The sequence below is a fragment of the Nomascus leucogenys genome, chromosome 25 (assembly GCF_006542625.1).
Source record: "Nomascus leucogenys isolate Asia chromosome 25, Asia_NLE_v1, whole genome shotgun sequence".
Taxonomy (NCBI): Eukaryota; Metazoa; Chordata; class Mammalia; order Primates; family Hylobatidae; genus Nomascus; species Nomascus leucogenys.
Genome location: NC_044405.1, coordinates 28,661,787 through 28,676,146, shown reverse-complemented (window position 1 = coordinate 28,676,146; position 14,360 = coordinate 28,661,787). Strand labels below are relative to the sequence as shown.

General features: G+C 56.3%; 1 protein-coding gene across 2 annotated transcripts in view; it reads right to left on the bottom strand.

Moving 5' to 3' along the window:
- RRP1 (ribosomal RNA processing 1) overlaps positions 1-13,689 on the bottom strand; it is a 50,800-nt gene extending 37,111 nt beyond the window's left edge. For both annotated transcript variants that reach the window (XM_030805995.1, XM_003277357.4), the window contains exons 1-12: positions 13,468-13,689; positions 11,802-11,884; positions 10,561-10,618; positions 9,887-9,972; positions 8,048-8,109; positions 5,732-5,861; positions 5,588-5,652; positions 5,183-5,376; positions 3,389-3,468; positions 2,427-2,524; positions 2,159-2,178; positions 661-774 (exon numbers count right to left, since the gene is read on the bottom strand). In XM_030805995.1, coding sequence (XP_030661855.1) covers positions 661-774; positions 2,159-2,178; positions 2,427-2,524; positions 3,389-3,468; positions 5,183-5,376; positions 5,588-5,652; positions 5,732-5,861; positions 8,048-8,109; positions 9,887-9,972; positions 10,561-10,618; positions 11,802-11,884; positions 13,468-13,600 — 1,123 coding nt within the window. In that variant the 5' untranslated portion in view covers positions 13,601-13,689. The remainder of the gene's footprint in view (positions 1-660; positions 775-2,158; positions 2,179-2,426; positions 2,525-3,388; positions 3,469-5,182; positions 5,377-5,587; positions 5,653-5,731; positions 5,862-8,047; positions 8,110-9,886; positions 9,973-10,560; positions 10,619-11,801; positions 11,885-13,467) is intronic.
- Between the last annotated feature and the right edge of the window lie 671 nt (positions 13,690-14,360).

Here is a 14,360-nt window from a genome sequence, read left to right as displayed (position 1 = left end):
GGCCCTGGGGCCAGTTTAGCACGGAGGGAGTAACAGGGAAGGCTTCCCAGTGCGGGGCAAAGCCACCGTCTGCCTCCTATGCACCCCACTCTTGCCATGGGCCTGTGCCCTGCCCAGCACTGTGCTGAAACCCCTCCACTGCAGCTAGGCAGCTCCAGGCCCTGAGTGGTCTGCTGCGGACCCAGGGTTGCCCCTGGTGAGGGCACCACATGCCAACCACACTCGTGTGGTCAGAGGCCCGACACGGAAGACGGCCCCTGAAATCAAGGACGGAAGTAGAGGGAAGAAGTGGAGGGAAGAAGTGGAGAGACTCAGCAATCTCTGGAGGGTGCGGGAGAGGAGCGGACGGGGCTTGGATCTAAGACGGAGGCGCGGAAGGAGGCAGCCCAGCCAGGAGGATCGTCTCCAGACCGGGAGGGAGGGCAGCGCACACAGCTGGGGGGAGCTGCAGACAAGGAAGGCAGGTAGGGGAAGCAGGGAGAGGCCTACAGGAGGGATGCCAAGAACAGGGCACTTCTGGGATGCGTGGATAGCAGGCACCCAGGACGGGGGACTCGGCACTCATGCTTCAGGGGGAGAGACTGCAGGTGACCCCCATCCAGGGGACAAGCAAGCAGGTGAGGACGCCGGCTCCATGACTAACACACCCCCTAGTCCTACCTCTCTCCCGCTGCAACCTGAGCAGACGCTTCTGCTTCTTCGTCTTCTTCTGCCGCCTCCCTTCAAGCAGACGCCTGCAGGCCTTCTCTGGGATCTCGTCCTCAGGGAAAATGCCTGAGAACCAGGGCAGAAGTCAGGGGGCTCTCAGGGGCTGGGGGCTTATGGTTTGAGGCTCGCTGCTTCCAGCAGGCCCCAGCCAGCACCACCTCCCGACAACGTGTGTGAGAAAGTGCCCTGCTGTAATGCCCAGGAGCAGCGTGTTCAGTACCCGCCACAGCTGACATGAACCAGCTCAGACCCAAGCCCATCTGGAAAAGCCAGTTCCTGGAGCGTCCAGGACACAGCTAGTGCATGCACGAACCCAAATGCTTGGGACCAGCAGTGCTTTGAATGTCAGATTGTTTTGGAACGTCTGCATCATATTCACCAGTTCAACATCCCTAATCTGAAAATCCCAAACACAAAACGTTCCGACGAGTATTTCCCTGGAGCTTCCTGTCAGCATTCAGCTTTGGACTTGGCGGCATTTTGGATTTGGGGTTTCAGATTAGAGACGCTCAACCTGTACACCAAAATCTACAGCCTAAAATGCCCATGCTGGCGGCACAAGGCAACTTTCTGCATCAAAACCTACCAGATGCACACAATCCTCATGCACCTCACTGACGCACGCTGTCCTAAAAGCCCCAGACGACTAGCCTGGCAACAGAGCGAAACCCTGTCTCTACAAAAAATAAAACAATTAGCTGGCGTGGTGGTGTGCGCCTGTGGTCCCAGCGACTGGGAGGCTGAGGTGGAAGGATCTCGAGACCAGGAGATCGAGGCTGCAGTGAGCTGTAATCACACCACTGCACTCTATCCCGGGCAACAGAGCGAGACACCGTCTCAAAAAATAAAAAATAAAAAAAACCAAATCCTGGACTACAGCTCATGACACGCCGCTGGTGGATGCAGGGGCTGTGACGCTGGGATAGAGGAGCTTAACACAAGGACAGGAAATTCTGATGCTGGACGCCGGCGGGGACATGCAGATATCCACTACAAAATCCTTCCAACTGAGCTGCAGGTCTGAAACTTTTCATAAGGAAACACCGGGGGAAACGCTTACGTCTCTAACCATCAACCCCCACTAGGAAACCATCCTTCCGATAACCTATGCCAGTTCCATCCGCCACACGCTGCCAAGAACAGACGTGTCCTGCACAACAGACCAGCAGCAGCACCGCAGTCAGTGCTTGGGAGCCCCTGAGGCCAGCACCCCGTCTCTCAGGCTCTGGGGGACTCCAACGGACACTCAAGTCTGAGAACCACTCAGCAAAAACCACAAAAACGAGAGCTGTGGAACTCTGTGCCCTGCCTCCCTGTCCCCCAGAACCACCACCAGGCCTCTCTGCAAAGAGACCCCACGTGCTATGAGACCCCTGGAACCAATCCACTTCCACAGGATGGAGCTCCACCTCCAAGGTGGTGCCACTGTCAGTGCCCGGCCAGTCCTCACCTCCTGCCAGGTCCTGCAGCCTGAAAGAGTAAGACAGATACCCACTTACCATGGCTGCGGCTTCCACAGCAGGAGGAAGCTCCAGCTACAGGGGCTACAGGGTCCTAGCCAGGGGAACCCCAGGGGCTGTGGAGGGGTCTCAGGGTCCTAGTGGGGATCGCCCTGGGGGCTGCGGAAGGGCCCAGGAAAAGGCAAAGGCACCCAGATCTGAGGAGGAAAGGGCAACCCCAAGGGCAGCAGGGAGGATGCAGCGCCCTCAGACACTCACTTCCGGATCACTTTGTAGAGACGCTTTCTGTTCTGAGAAGGGGTGCTCTGGCGGCTGGCCATTTCAAACAGTCTGTTAGCAACTGCCTCGTAGTCAAACTGTTTCAAAAGAGAGACGTCACAGAGGCAAGGTCAGTCACGCTCTGCAGTCTCCAAGAACATGGAACCCCTGAGACCCAGACAGCACTGGCCCCACTTGCAGGTTCTCCACTCGGCTCACGAGAACACAGCCCACCCTCACTGAGGGTCCTGCAGCTCCGCCAACTCTACAGCACAGCGGACACCACACGTGCTGCGGGCGCACTGTGGGGCAAGCACTGAGGGGCACACTCTGCAAGACGCACACTGCGGGGCACACTCTGCAAGAGGCACACTGCGGGGCACAAGCCCGCCAGCAGCCTGCCTGCAGCTTTACAACTCTAGGAGCCACACACAGACAAGCACAAAGAAAATAAGTTCATTTGATCAATTTTAACCCAACACAGCCAAATTTTATTCAGTCTGCAGATAATCATATTTAAAACTTAAAACATTTAAGTTTCCAATTTGCCTGAAGTCAGACCCCACTGGCTGAGTGGACTCCTCGCTGGGACCCACAGGCCAGCCGCTTGGCACATGCCATCTCATTCCAGACCAGCACCCCAACGAGGGGGCTGCAGGAAATCTGGGGGGCTGCCCATGTGTGAGGCAAGAGGACAGCGTGAGGTGAGGCCAGCCCTGGATAATGCAGTTCTCCCTGAGCCCACCCTCCCAGGCCCCAGCCCCACTCTCAACGATCCCACTCACCTACAGGCAGGCAGGGTTGGGGCACCCATCCCTCATTCAAAGCTAACCCCCATCCAGGTTAACTCTCCATGCCGACGGCTGCCATCCTCCCTCCTAATGCCCCCCTCCTCTTCCAGAGCAAGCGGCAGCACAGGAGGGCAAAGGCTGAGGGCGCAGCCATGAGCCCAGGGCACCCACCTGGAGGACAGGGCCGCCACTGTCCCTGTCATCACCTGCCTGCTCCTCATCAGCCTCAGGTTCAGCCCTGCAGACGGAGCCTGGAACAAAAGGGACCCCGTGAACCCTACCTGTGCCCAACATGTGCCGGCCCCAAACACCCAGGAACGGAGAGCCTGCTCCATGCACCCTGGTCAGAGCCTGGGCACAGGCAGAAAACACCCAGGAATGGAGAGCCCGCTCCGTGCACCCTGGTCAGAGCCTGAGCACACGCGAGAAACACCCAGGAACGGAGAGCCCGCTCCGTGCACCCTGGTCAGAGCCTGAGCACACGCGAGAAACACCCAGGAACGGAGAGCCCGCTCCGTGCACCCTGGTCAGAGCCTGGCACACGCGAGAAACACCCAGGAACGGAGAGCCCGCTCCGTGCACCCTGGTCAGAACATGGGCACAGGCAGGAAACACCCAGGAACGGAGAGCCCGCTCCGTGCACCCTGGTCAGAACATGGGCACAGGCAGGAAAGCCCGCAGCTCAAGGCAGATACTAAGTGCCAAGTGACCTCTAATCTCGTATGGACAGGATGAGAGGTGCCACCTCGGGCCTGGAAAGGAAAAAAGACGTCCCAGGTCACAGGTGCCTATACAGCCCTGAGTGGCTGACTACAAGCTGGCATTTTGGGCAACAAAGGCCGTGTCAAAAGTTCTGGAAGTGAGGAGGGGCAGCTCAGTCCAGCCTCAGGGCGGCCTGGTCCAGAAGCTGTGGGAGCTGATGTTTCGGTCGGGCACTCGAGCTAGGCTGGGTATTTGGGGCTTTGATGGCACTGTCTGCATAAGAAAGGTTTCTTCTGGCAGGCAGCATGTGACAAAGGTCTGCTCTGGAGGTGGCAGCCGGGGGCCAGCAGCAGGCACTGGCGGACCTGCCAGGAGCCTCGGCTACTGAGAGAGAAGGGCAAGGCAGAGACCAGGGAGAAGCATACAGGGTGGCCGGGCCAAGTGCTGGGGGCGGCGGGGAGGGGGTCTTCTGATTAGGAAGCCAAGGGGCACAGTGGCCACAGCACTGAGTTGGGGCACACTGGGGTCCTGAGCATGGTCAAAGACACGCCCTCCACAGCACCAGGATGCCACACTTAGAGCTCAGACCACCCAGCAGGCTCGGACAATGAGTGCAGCCTCGAACCAAAAAATGGGCCAGGCTGGACCCCACGGCTGCCCCCAGAGGCCTCTGGCAGGCAGTGAGGGGAGGGTGAGTAGACCTGCCCCTCACACACACTGCACACAGAGCAGTCAGCTGCCCTGAGGTCTCAGGCCTGAACCCAGTCACGGTCAGTATGGACAGAGCTTGCTATCCTCTGTGGAGACGGGCCAGGAACAAGGAACATGAGGAGCAAGTGATTCACATCCCGTGCCACAGTGACGCTACGGGGAAGACTGCGTGGGGGGCTGGGAGAGGCCAGGAGGCTGAAAGAGTGCAGCCCCAGAGAGTGACGGGGAGACAGACGGTGGGAGGGATGGGGAGACTCGGCACCAAGGCAAGAACAAGTCCAGGGGGCCAACTGGGCCAGAGGCAGGGTTAGACTGAGGAGCCCAGGGGTCCGGAGAGGGCATGGAGCACACCAGAGGCTGGGGGTTGAGGGGAAACGACGTGTGCGTGGTGCCCACAGAAGTCACTCTGGCTTCCATGCTGAGGATGGACTGTAGGGAGGGGCAGAGACAAGGGGACCAGGCAGGAGGTGGCAGGAGTAACCCAGCAGGAGACTGCACTGGCTCAGCCCAGGACAGGCCCCGAGGAGGAGCCAGGTGCGCTGTGACCCCCACCTGCGGGCGGCTTCTCAGACCTCTTCTGGGACAGCGCATCTCCGCGCTCACCGCCCTCAGAGGACTCATCACTGTCCGACGCCACCTCCTCATCCTGTGCGTCCAGTTCATTCAGGAGGTCTTCAATGGCAAACGGGGCCTGCTCCACAATCGTCTCAAAGATGCCTCGAGTGATGTTGTTCAAAACCAAGGAACTGAGGGGCAGAGCAGAGGCTGGCGAGCAGGCCCGTCATGCTGGATTCCCAAGCGGAAGCCGCCGACTCCCCTGCAACCTCTCCCCCTCCGCACGGCCAGCAGCCACTCTGAGACAGATTCATCCCTCGAGGGAGCAGCACCCCCACAACAGCAGCCCCATGGAAGAACTCAGTGAAGGAGTCGGGCCCGACCAGGCCACCCACCACTTACTCCTTGGTCCGCGCAGCAATTCTGCAGAAGGGGTCGATGAACTTCAGGTTCTGGTCTGCCGTAAGCTATGGGGAAAGCCAGAGGGAGTTCAGTTCCTCCTCCACAAACGCCCAGCTCCACCGCCCCGTTGGGGCCCAGCCTCACCTCCTCAGCGCCCACTTTGGTCAGCTCCTCCAGGAAGATCTCGATGAAGTGGCTCTTCACCCCGTGGGGGGCCTGGCTGCTGGGGTGCAGGATCTCGGTCATCAGCAGCTCTAGCAGCTCCTCGATGTGTCTGAGGAAAGAAAAAGCAAATACGACAGGCAGCCTCGACAAGCCCCAAGACAGCCGTGCCCCCACTCTCCCACGGTTACACGCTCTGATGGGAACCTAAGTGCGGGCAGGCGCCACTGTCTGCAAACATGCCAGCCTTCATGTCCGCGCAGATGATATCAACGATCCTGGGTCTCCTCCAGCGCAAAGCAGTCTGGCAATTAGGGAGTTATGTGACCAGCACCAGCACCAGAACATATGGCCTGAGTTTGAATGTCAGCTACAAAATGCAGCGTGTGTAAACATTCAGACAGGCCTTCCCTCTGTCAAGATTGCTAGCAGAAAGGCTTTCCTAGAGAAAGGCTTGGCTAGACGACACACCCTGCCTGGTGTTCCTCTCCACTGTCTCCACTGGGTACCGCTGGGGAAGACACATCAGGACGGCACAGGCAGAGAAAGGAAGGTGGAGGCCCAGAAAGGGGCCGAGGACCATGAGCCACCTGCTGGCTTCCCGGGCCCTGCCACACGGCGCATTCCATCTGTGACGTCCACCAGAGTTCTCCATGGCAGGTGGGTTTGATGGCATCACAGGCCCTGGATCTGAAGACTAGACAGCCCCAGAGAATAATCCGTAGCATCTACATGCATCTGGACCTCCTGGGGTGCTTAATAACACAGCTGCCTAACTCAGATCTGTAAACTGTGTGATCCTTAGGAAGCTCCACAGCAAGGCTGGAGAAGCACTCGTGATGGAAAGGAAAAGTGATGCTCTCCACGGCTCAGGAAAAAGGAGACAGAGGCAAGAACAGGTGCTGAGACCAAGAGGAAGACACACAGATGCGAGGGACCGACTTCCCAGGCCAGTGGCAATGCCATGGGTATTAACAACAGCCTGGTTATGTCTGCAGGAGATCCAAGAGGGTGGGAAGAGCGGACCCCACTGTCAGCACTGGGACCCCAGGCACTGGGGGAAGGCACCAAGGTCTTCCACATGATTCCTGTACTGAATTCTCAGTTACAGGGAGGAAAAGTACTCTTGTAATAATAAGCAAAAAAAAGTTAACAAAAGTAAAATCATCCCTTTAACATTTAATTCAGCTTAAGCCATAAGACCCCTATGGGGTAATTCACAATGCTAAGGCCTAGAATGAATGAGACTCCTGGCATCAGAGTCCTGCCAGGGAACTCAAGAATGAAAATCCCTCCAAACCAGAGGCACCGCTGCCCTAAATGCAAAATCATCCATGCAACTCAAACCTGGAGAAACTCAGCAGCCACAGTGCAATTCCTGCTGATTCTTAAACAAAAACAAAACAGAATCTCACTTTATCACCTAGGCTAGAGTGCAGTGGCTCAGTCACGGATCACTGCAGCCTCAAACTCCTGGGCTCAAGAGATCCCCTTGCCCCACCATAACCAGCCTGCTAATTCTTTTTTATGCATTTATCTAATTTTGGTATTTTTAGTAGAGACAGGGTTTCACCATAGTGGCCAGGATGGTCTCGATCTCTTGACCTAGTGATCTGCCCGCCTCGGCCTCCCAAAGTGCTGGGATTACAGATGTGAGCCACCACGCCCAGCCAATTTACATATTTTTAGAATTAGGAACAATTAACATTGCTTACAACTTTGGGAGGCCTAGGCAGGCAGATTGTTTGAGCCCAAGAGTTTGAGACCAGTATGGGCAACAGGACAGAACTCGTCTCTACCAAAAAAAGATACAAAAATTACGTGGGCCTGGTGGTACACATCTGCAGTCCCAGCCAGTTGGGCGGCTGAGGCAGGAGGATCACTTGAGCCCAGGAGGTCAAGGCTGTAGTTGAGCCAAGATCACGCCACTGCACTCTAGCCACTGCACTCCAGCCTAGGCAACAGTGAGACCTATTTCAAAAAAACAAAAAGCATTGCTAACGGAGCGGAACACGCCGTGTTTTTATAAGCAGCTCCTCGGCTGGACACCCTTTCATTAAAAAACTCCCTCCTGACTCCCAGTGAGAACTGGCCTACAAGCCTGAGGATAAATGGCATCATTTCCACAAACACACAAACTGATTTTTACTTTAAAAAATATCTTCTCTCTAAGCATGATTGGGGGCACGTGTTAATATAAAGGCTGACATCTCCTTATGACAAAGAATCAAACGACAAACACATGACTGCTGTCCCCAAGAACAGCATTCCCCCAGAGCAGGCCTGCCGCGCACCCACCTTTCTTCCCAGCCTCGCATCTTCAGAACCTTCAAGGACTCGTTCAGGACCATCCGCATGAGCTTTGACACAGAAGAAGGTTCATGTTAGCAGAAGCCCAGCCCTGCTTCACCAGACCACCCTTCCCCATGTACCACAATCCGCTGCAGGATAAAGCCATGGCCGTGGTCACCTCTGCCGGCCCACAGAGCTGCTGACAGACAGACGCTGGAGGACACACCACCAAGCCCTCAGAACCCTGGGCTGAGAACGCGCCCTCTCCCCGGCTCCAAGGCCCCAGCTGACAGGAAGCAGGTGCATGGGGGGCGGCGGGGAATAGGGGACAGTCCTACGAGTCCAGTTCATAAACCGGGACTGAAACGGAACAGACCAATTCATAAGGGAGAACCAGGAAACAGGCACAGCTACCCCCATGGGCAGTGGAGCCCTCCGCAAAACCGGGTCTGAAACACAGCTGGTTCTCACCAAGCTCTCCCCAATGGGGAGAAGGTAGCTCACTTCCTCTGCCGTCCGCTACACAGCAAAGGCCCTCCCGCCAAGTCTCACCCGTGAATCAAGCTCCAGATGTGCCCCACAATGCCACTTCCCTCCATGGGGCTCAACACCCTTCTGCAGTTGTCCCCCCCTTTAGGCTACTGACCCAGCATGCCCACATGCCCAGAGTGGGGTCTGAGCTGCAGTCAATAGCAGCAGAGGACACGCGGACCCCCAGAAGCCCCGATGACGAACACAGCCCAGCAGCCCGGACACTGTTCTTGCGGACACGGGAGGCCTATCCCCCATGCCACCCTGCAGTGCCACTGAGGCCGGCCCTGACGCAAGGCTGTGCTGCCGGACTCAGCCACACAAGGGGCACCCGGAAACAAGCCATGGAAAGCAGCAGAATGCATCCATCCAAGGACCCAGGAGCCGCATCTCAGCAAAACAGCAGGGTGGCCTCCCTGCAGAGCCCCATTGTCCCTAAGAGTCTGCACTCTGTCTGAGTGCATGGCCGGGCCCCTGGCCTGCCCCGGAGCCTCCTTCCTTCTTGAGCTCCAGGCCTTTCCCGCCCTGGTCTCCACTTCTAGAATCACTGGTGTATACGCTGTCTGCACAATCCTGGCCCGAATCTGCGCTGGACACTGAAGCCAGAGTGGCAGATCAACACCTGTCCTCAGTGAGGCTCGGACACGGCCCCTTTTGGTGTCCCCATTGGGTGACCGACTCCTACACAGTGACAATGTCCCTGTATCTCAGGCCTGCTCTAAGGTTACAATGACCACCACCTTAGTAACGAGACCTCACGGTTCAACAAGAGGGAAGGAGGGAAGCAGGTCCAGGCAGCAACATGCTGCACCTCTAAACCCCAGTGTTCCCCTGTATTCTCAGGGCACATCAGTACCCTGAATGGGGATACAATGAGGGAGGAGGGAAAGGAAGTCCCGCACTGTGACCATCCATCCCAGCCTCGCAGGCTAAGCACTCCAGGGCTCAGGCTAGGGCGTGACCGCAGCTCCTCCGCTGCACCTCCAGACTCACTCTGCCTCTTTGACAACGTAACAACGGTGTCACCATCGACTCTCACCAGGAGAGCAATCGTCACTTTCCTTCTCTGAACCAAAAGTCTGTGTGGTGTTTTAAGGGTAGAATTCCTTGCCCATTCAATGACCCTCAGAGACTGGACAATGCTGCAGAGCCCTGGTCAGGAACCGCCCAGAGTCTCGGCTCCACCTCCCACCCCTGGCTTCGGGGTCGCACTGCCTCAGGTCGCCTCCCTGCCCAGGCGCCACCTGTCTCTGCTCAGCCAGGCACTGAGACCCGCGCTGCCCCAGCCCGCCGGCACCCTGGTGGCTGCCTCACCATGTAGAACTTATCCAGGCGCAGCCTGTCGATGCCCGTCCACTCGCGATTCATGGTCTGCCAGAAGGCCTGAAGGAACAGGCGCTCTGAAGGAGGAATAAGCCAGAAGAGAACCACTGAGGAGCACGAAGCCACTCTGGGAAGTGAGGTGAGAACATGGAGGAACCCTTTCTTTACATAGTTATAGATAAAAATGCTGATGCCCAGGCCCTACCCCCAGAACTGGGTTTCGCTGGACCAGGATCTGGACATCAGGATTTTTAGAGGCTCCTCAAGTGAGTCCCACAGACAGGCAGGGTAAGAACTTCTCAACTCCGGTCACCAGAGAACAGAGGAGTTAGAAAAGTCAACTGCAGGAACCTCAGGACCATCAGGCGGAATTCAGTCAAATCTCTTGGTGACGTTATCCTGGCTTTTCACTTTATTTTTAAAGTGTAAGATATTAGCCCATTAGACTCGAAATGAGTGTTTTGGGTAAATGAGCTAATCCACGTTGAATACTTACACCAGCATTTCACACATGCTAAGCACCCACAGACACCAGCTGGCGCTCTATTGCCCTTAGGCATTCCTTACTCTGGATTTGAGAACACAAACCTCCTGGGCCTGGTGGCTCTGATGCTCAGAGGTTCTGACATTTACAAATGTACCCAACTATGGCAGAGCATACTCACGCGCCTCCGTGGTCTGAAAAGCATGAACGAGCTGGGAAATGGCCCTTCCTAATTCTTCCTGTGTAGGAAACAACAAAAACACCCTCAGCCCCTGAAGCACCAGGCTCTCACAATGACACACACACAGCCACCCACTCACCCACTCACTCACTTACTCATCACAGAGTTGGCTTCCAGGGGTCTCAGCTCAGTGGACTGGAGGTTTCACCCCTGCTCCAAAAGACCCCTCTACAGCCGGGGTCAACAGCCTCTCACACAACCACAGCAGGCACTGCCCTCCTGACAGGGGCTGTGCCCTGAGCCACAGAGTCATGGTTAAAGAGGGACGTGGGAGAGCGAAAGGGAGCCTTGGACTCACAGCCCCCTAACCATCAGGAGGAGGAAGGCTGCGAGACGCCATAGATCACTCGCTATCTGCCTGCATCACCGCACTAGGCATCGCCCAGGGTACTTGCTAAGGGACATTTCATAGCCTCCCCTTGATAATTCAGTGGGCATGGAATATGGCCCAGGAACCTGAATTTAACTAAGTACCCTCACCACCCAGGAGATTTTGAAGGAGAGCACAAAATTCACAATTTGAGAAACAATGTTTGAAAAAGGCTAGCAGGAGAAGTCCTTGTCTCAGGAGACTTGAATTCGCCCCTTGGTTTCCACTATTTCTGCACTTGTTTGCAACCCAGGACAAACACAAAACCCAGTTTTCACCCACCCCAGTGCTACTGCAGTGCACAGCTCAGTCAATCACATCAACATCTCAGCAAGTGAAAGACTCACCTAACAAAGGCCCAGGCCCACCAGCCATGCAGAACCAAGCGTCAAGGCTATATGACCTCCCCACAGTCTCTGGCCATATCAAAACTGGGTCGACCAGGCTGGGTGCGGTGGCTCACGCCTGTAATCCCAGCACTTTGGGAGGCCGAGGCGGGCGATCACGAAGTCAGGAGTTCAAGACCAGCCTGACCAACATGATGAAACTCCGTCTCTACTAAAAATACAAAAAATTAGCCCGGCATGGTGGCAGGTACCTGTACTCCCAGCTACTCAGGAGGCTGAGGCAGGAGAATTGCTTAAAACCAGAAGGCGGAGGTTGCAGTGAGCCGAGATTGCGCCACTGCACTCCAGCCTGGGCAACAAGAGCAAAACTCCGACTTAAAAAAAAAACAAAAAACTGGGTCAACCAGATGCCCATCCATCCTCCCCCGCTGCTTCTGTACCTTCTCTGCTGCCCCCCCACTCACCTGGAGGAGTGGCTTGTCCTGCATCCACATGCAATAAAACAGTCCTTTCCACACCTTCAGCAGCTCGTCGTGCGTAAAACCACCTGCATCAAAACAGCAACATTTGGACCAAATGAACCCCACACCTTCGAGTGCCAGAAAGGAAGCCACAGAAACGTAACTGCCTGAATGAGACCAAAGTCCCACTTACAGTAAAGGCAACCGGGGAGCAGAATCTGGCCCTCCCCTTCAAACAATCCTTCTAACCCAGAACCTGCCGCACCTGTGGCTATGTGGCTCCTCCAGGTAACCGCCACTTCATGCACACAGTAAAACTGACTGAGAATCTACAAGGTATCAGGCACCATACTCCATTTTGGAAATTCAAAATTGCAAACCTTGACCGTTTCCTTAGCTGGACAGTGGCCACAAGGTTAATCTGTTGGTGATAATTCATCCAGCATTATACTGAGGGCTTCTGCACTTTTCTGTTATATATCTCAAATACTAAAAGAATAAAGTGAACTCAGGCATTCAGACTACGAGAGAAACAGAAATTACTCAGGCCAGGTGCAGTGGCTCATGCCTGTACTCTCACCACTTTGGAAATGAGTACTGAGGCAGGATCACTTGAGGCCAGGAGTTCAAGACCAGTCTGGGCAACATAGGAAGACCCCAATTTGTACAAAAAATACAAAACTTAGCTGGCCTGGTGGCATGGTGCCAGTAGTCCCAGCTATTGGAGAGGCTGAGATGGGAGGCTCACTTGAGCCTGGGAGGTAGAGGCTGCAGTGAGCTGTAATCGTGCCAATGCACTCCTCCACCATGGATGACAGTGAGGTCTGTCTCACTCAGAAAAATTTAAAAAAAATTTTTAATTTAAAACATTAGTTGACATTCACTGAAGTCCTATGTGTCTGGCAACCTCTTCCTGTAGGAGTGGTTCTCAGGCTGAGTGTGGGGAGCAGAATCACTTAACAGCTTCATAAAGCAGATGCTAGTCCTGATTTGGCAGGGCTGGGATCCTAGAACTTGCATTTCTTTCTTTTCTTTTGCAATGGAAATGGAGTCTTGCTATGTTGTCCAGGCTGGACTCCCGGGCTTTTGTGATCCTCCCACATCGACATCCCAAGTAGCTGGGATTACAGGCTTGGGTCACTGCGCCCGGATAGAACGTGTATTTCTCACAAATGCCCAGGGGATGCTACTGCTCATGGGGGACCACGCTCGGAGAACCACCGGGTACCATGAACAAGAAGTAGATTCTCGGCCCTCAGAGAGGTACCCTCGAGTGGAAATCGGAAAACAATCCAATAATTAACGCAAACAGAAAACTGCAAACAGTGGGAATGCTGCCATGAGGGAAAAATACTGGGTGCCCAGACAGCAGGGCAGCAGGAGTACATGGTCTACTGCAGGGAGGGGACGTCCGAGCTAGGAAAGGGGTTAGGGTGCTGGGGAACAGCGTTCTCGCAGAAGGACCAGAAGTCACCGCACCACGAGGGAAAGCGGCGGCGGGGGCCGTGGGCCGGGAATAGCGGGAACAGGCCCGTGGACCCCGCCTGCCCGGCCCGGCCACGTGGAGGTTCCACAGGGCTCGGAGGGCCCCCAGCTCCGGCCGCCGCCGCCCACACCCGCACCAGCCCAGCCGGCCCCAGAGACGCCAGCCGCCCAGACCCCCGCCAACCTGCGGCCCGCTGAGTCCTGGCGACGATGTATTTCCGGAGCTTCCTCACCGCCCGGTCCCGGGTCACCTGCTCATTCCCCGCCAGGCGCTGAGCCAGCTGGATCTCAGGCGGGAGCTGCAAGCGAGAAACCATGATGCCGAAGGCCGAGACCCCCTGTCCCGGAGTCGCCTGGTACGCAGCACACTGAGCACGCGCCTCCTGCGCCCGCCTCCTCCTGGCCCTGGCGCGTGGCGTGACGTCACAGCCCGCGACACCGCCTAGGCGCACGCCACCGCCGCGCAGTGGCCGATCCGCGCAACTGCAACTCCCGGAGGCCGAAGGCTACAGAGGGGACGCGCGCTCCCTGCCTGTGCGCATGCGCGGAACCATCGATCGCGCGCCTGCGCCTGCGCCTGCGCCTCGCTGGAGCTGCGGTTGGTCGGGATTGTGAGGCAAAGATCTGTTGTTTTTTAATCTCATTTTATTTATAACCCCACTTGTATTTTTTTCCTGAGACAGGGTCTCGCTCTGTTACCCAGGCTGGAGTGCAAGGCGCGCGGTCTTGGCTCACGGCAGCCTATGCCTCGCGGGCTCCGGGGATCCCCCAGCCTCAGCCTCCCGGTGAGCTGGGACCACGGGCGCCACCACTCTCGGCTCGAAACTTTTTTTTTTTTTTTTTTTTTTTTTTTTTTTATTTTGAGACGGAGTCTCTCGCTCTGTCGCCCAGGCTGGAGTGCAGTGGCGCAATCTCGGCTCACTGCAAGCTCCGCCTCCCGGGTTCACGCCATTCTCCTGCCCCAGCATCCGGAGTAGCTGGGTCTACAGGCGCCCGCCACCACGCCCGGCTAATTTTTTGTATTTTTAGTAGAGGAGGGGTTTCACCGTGGTCTCGATCTCCTGACCTCGTGATCCG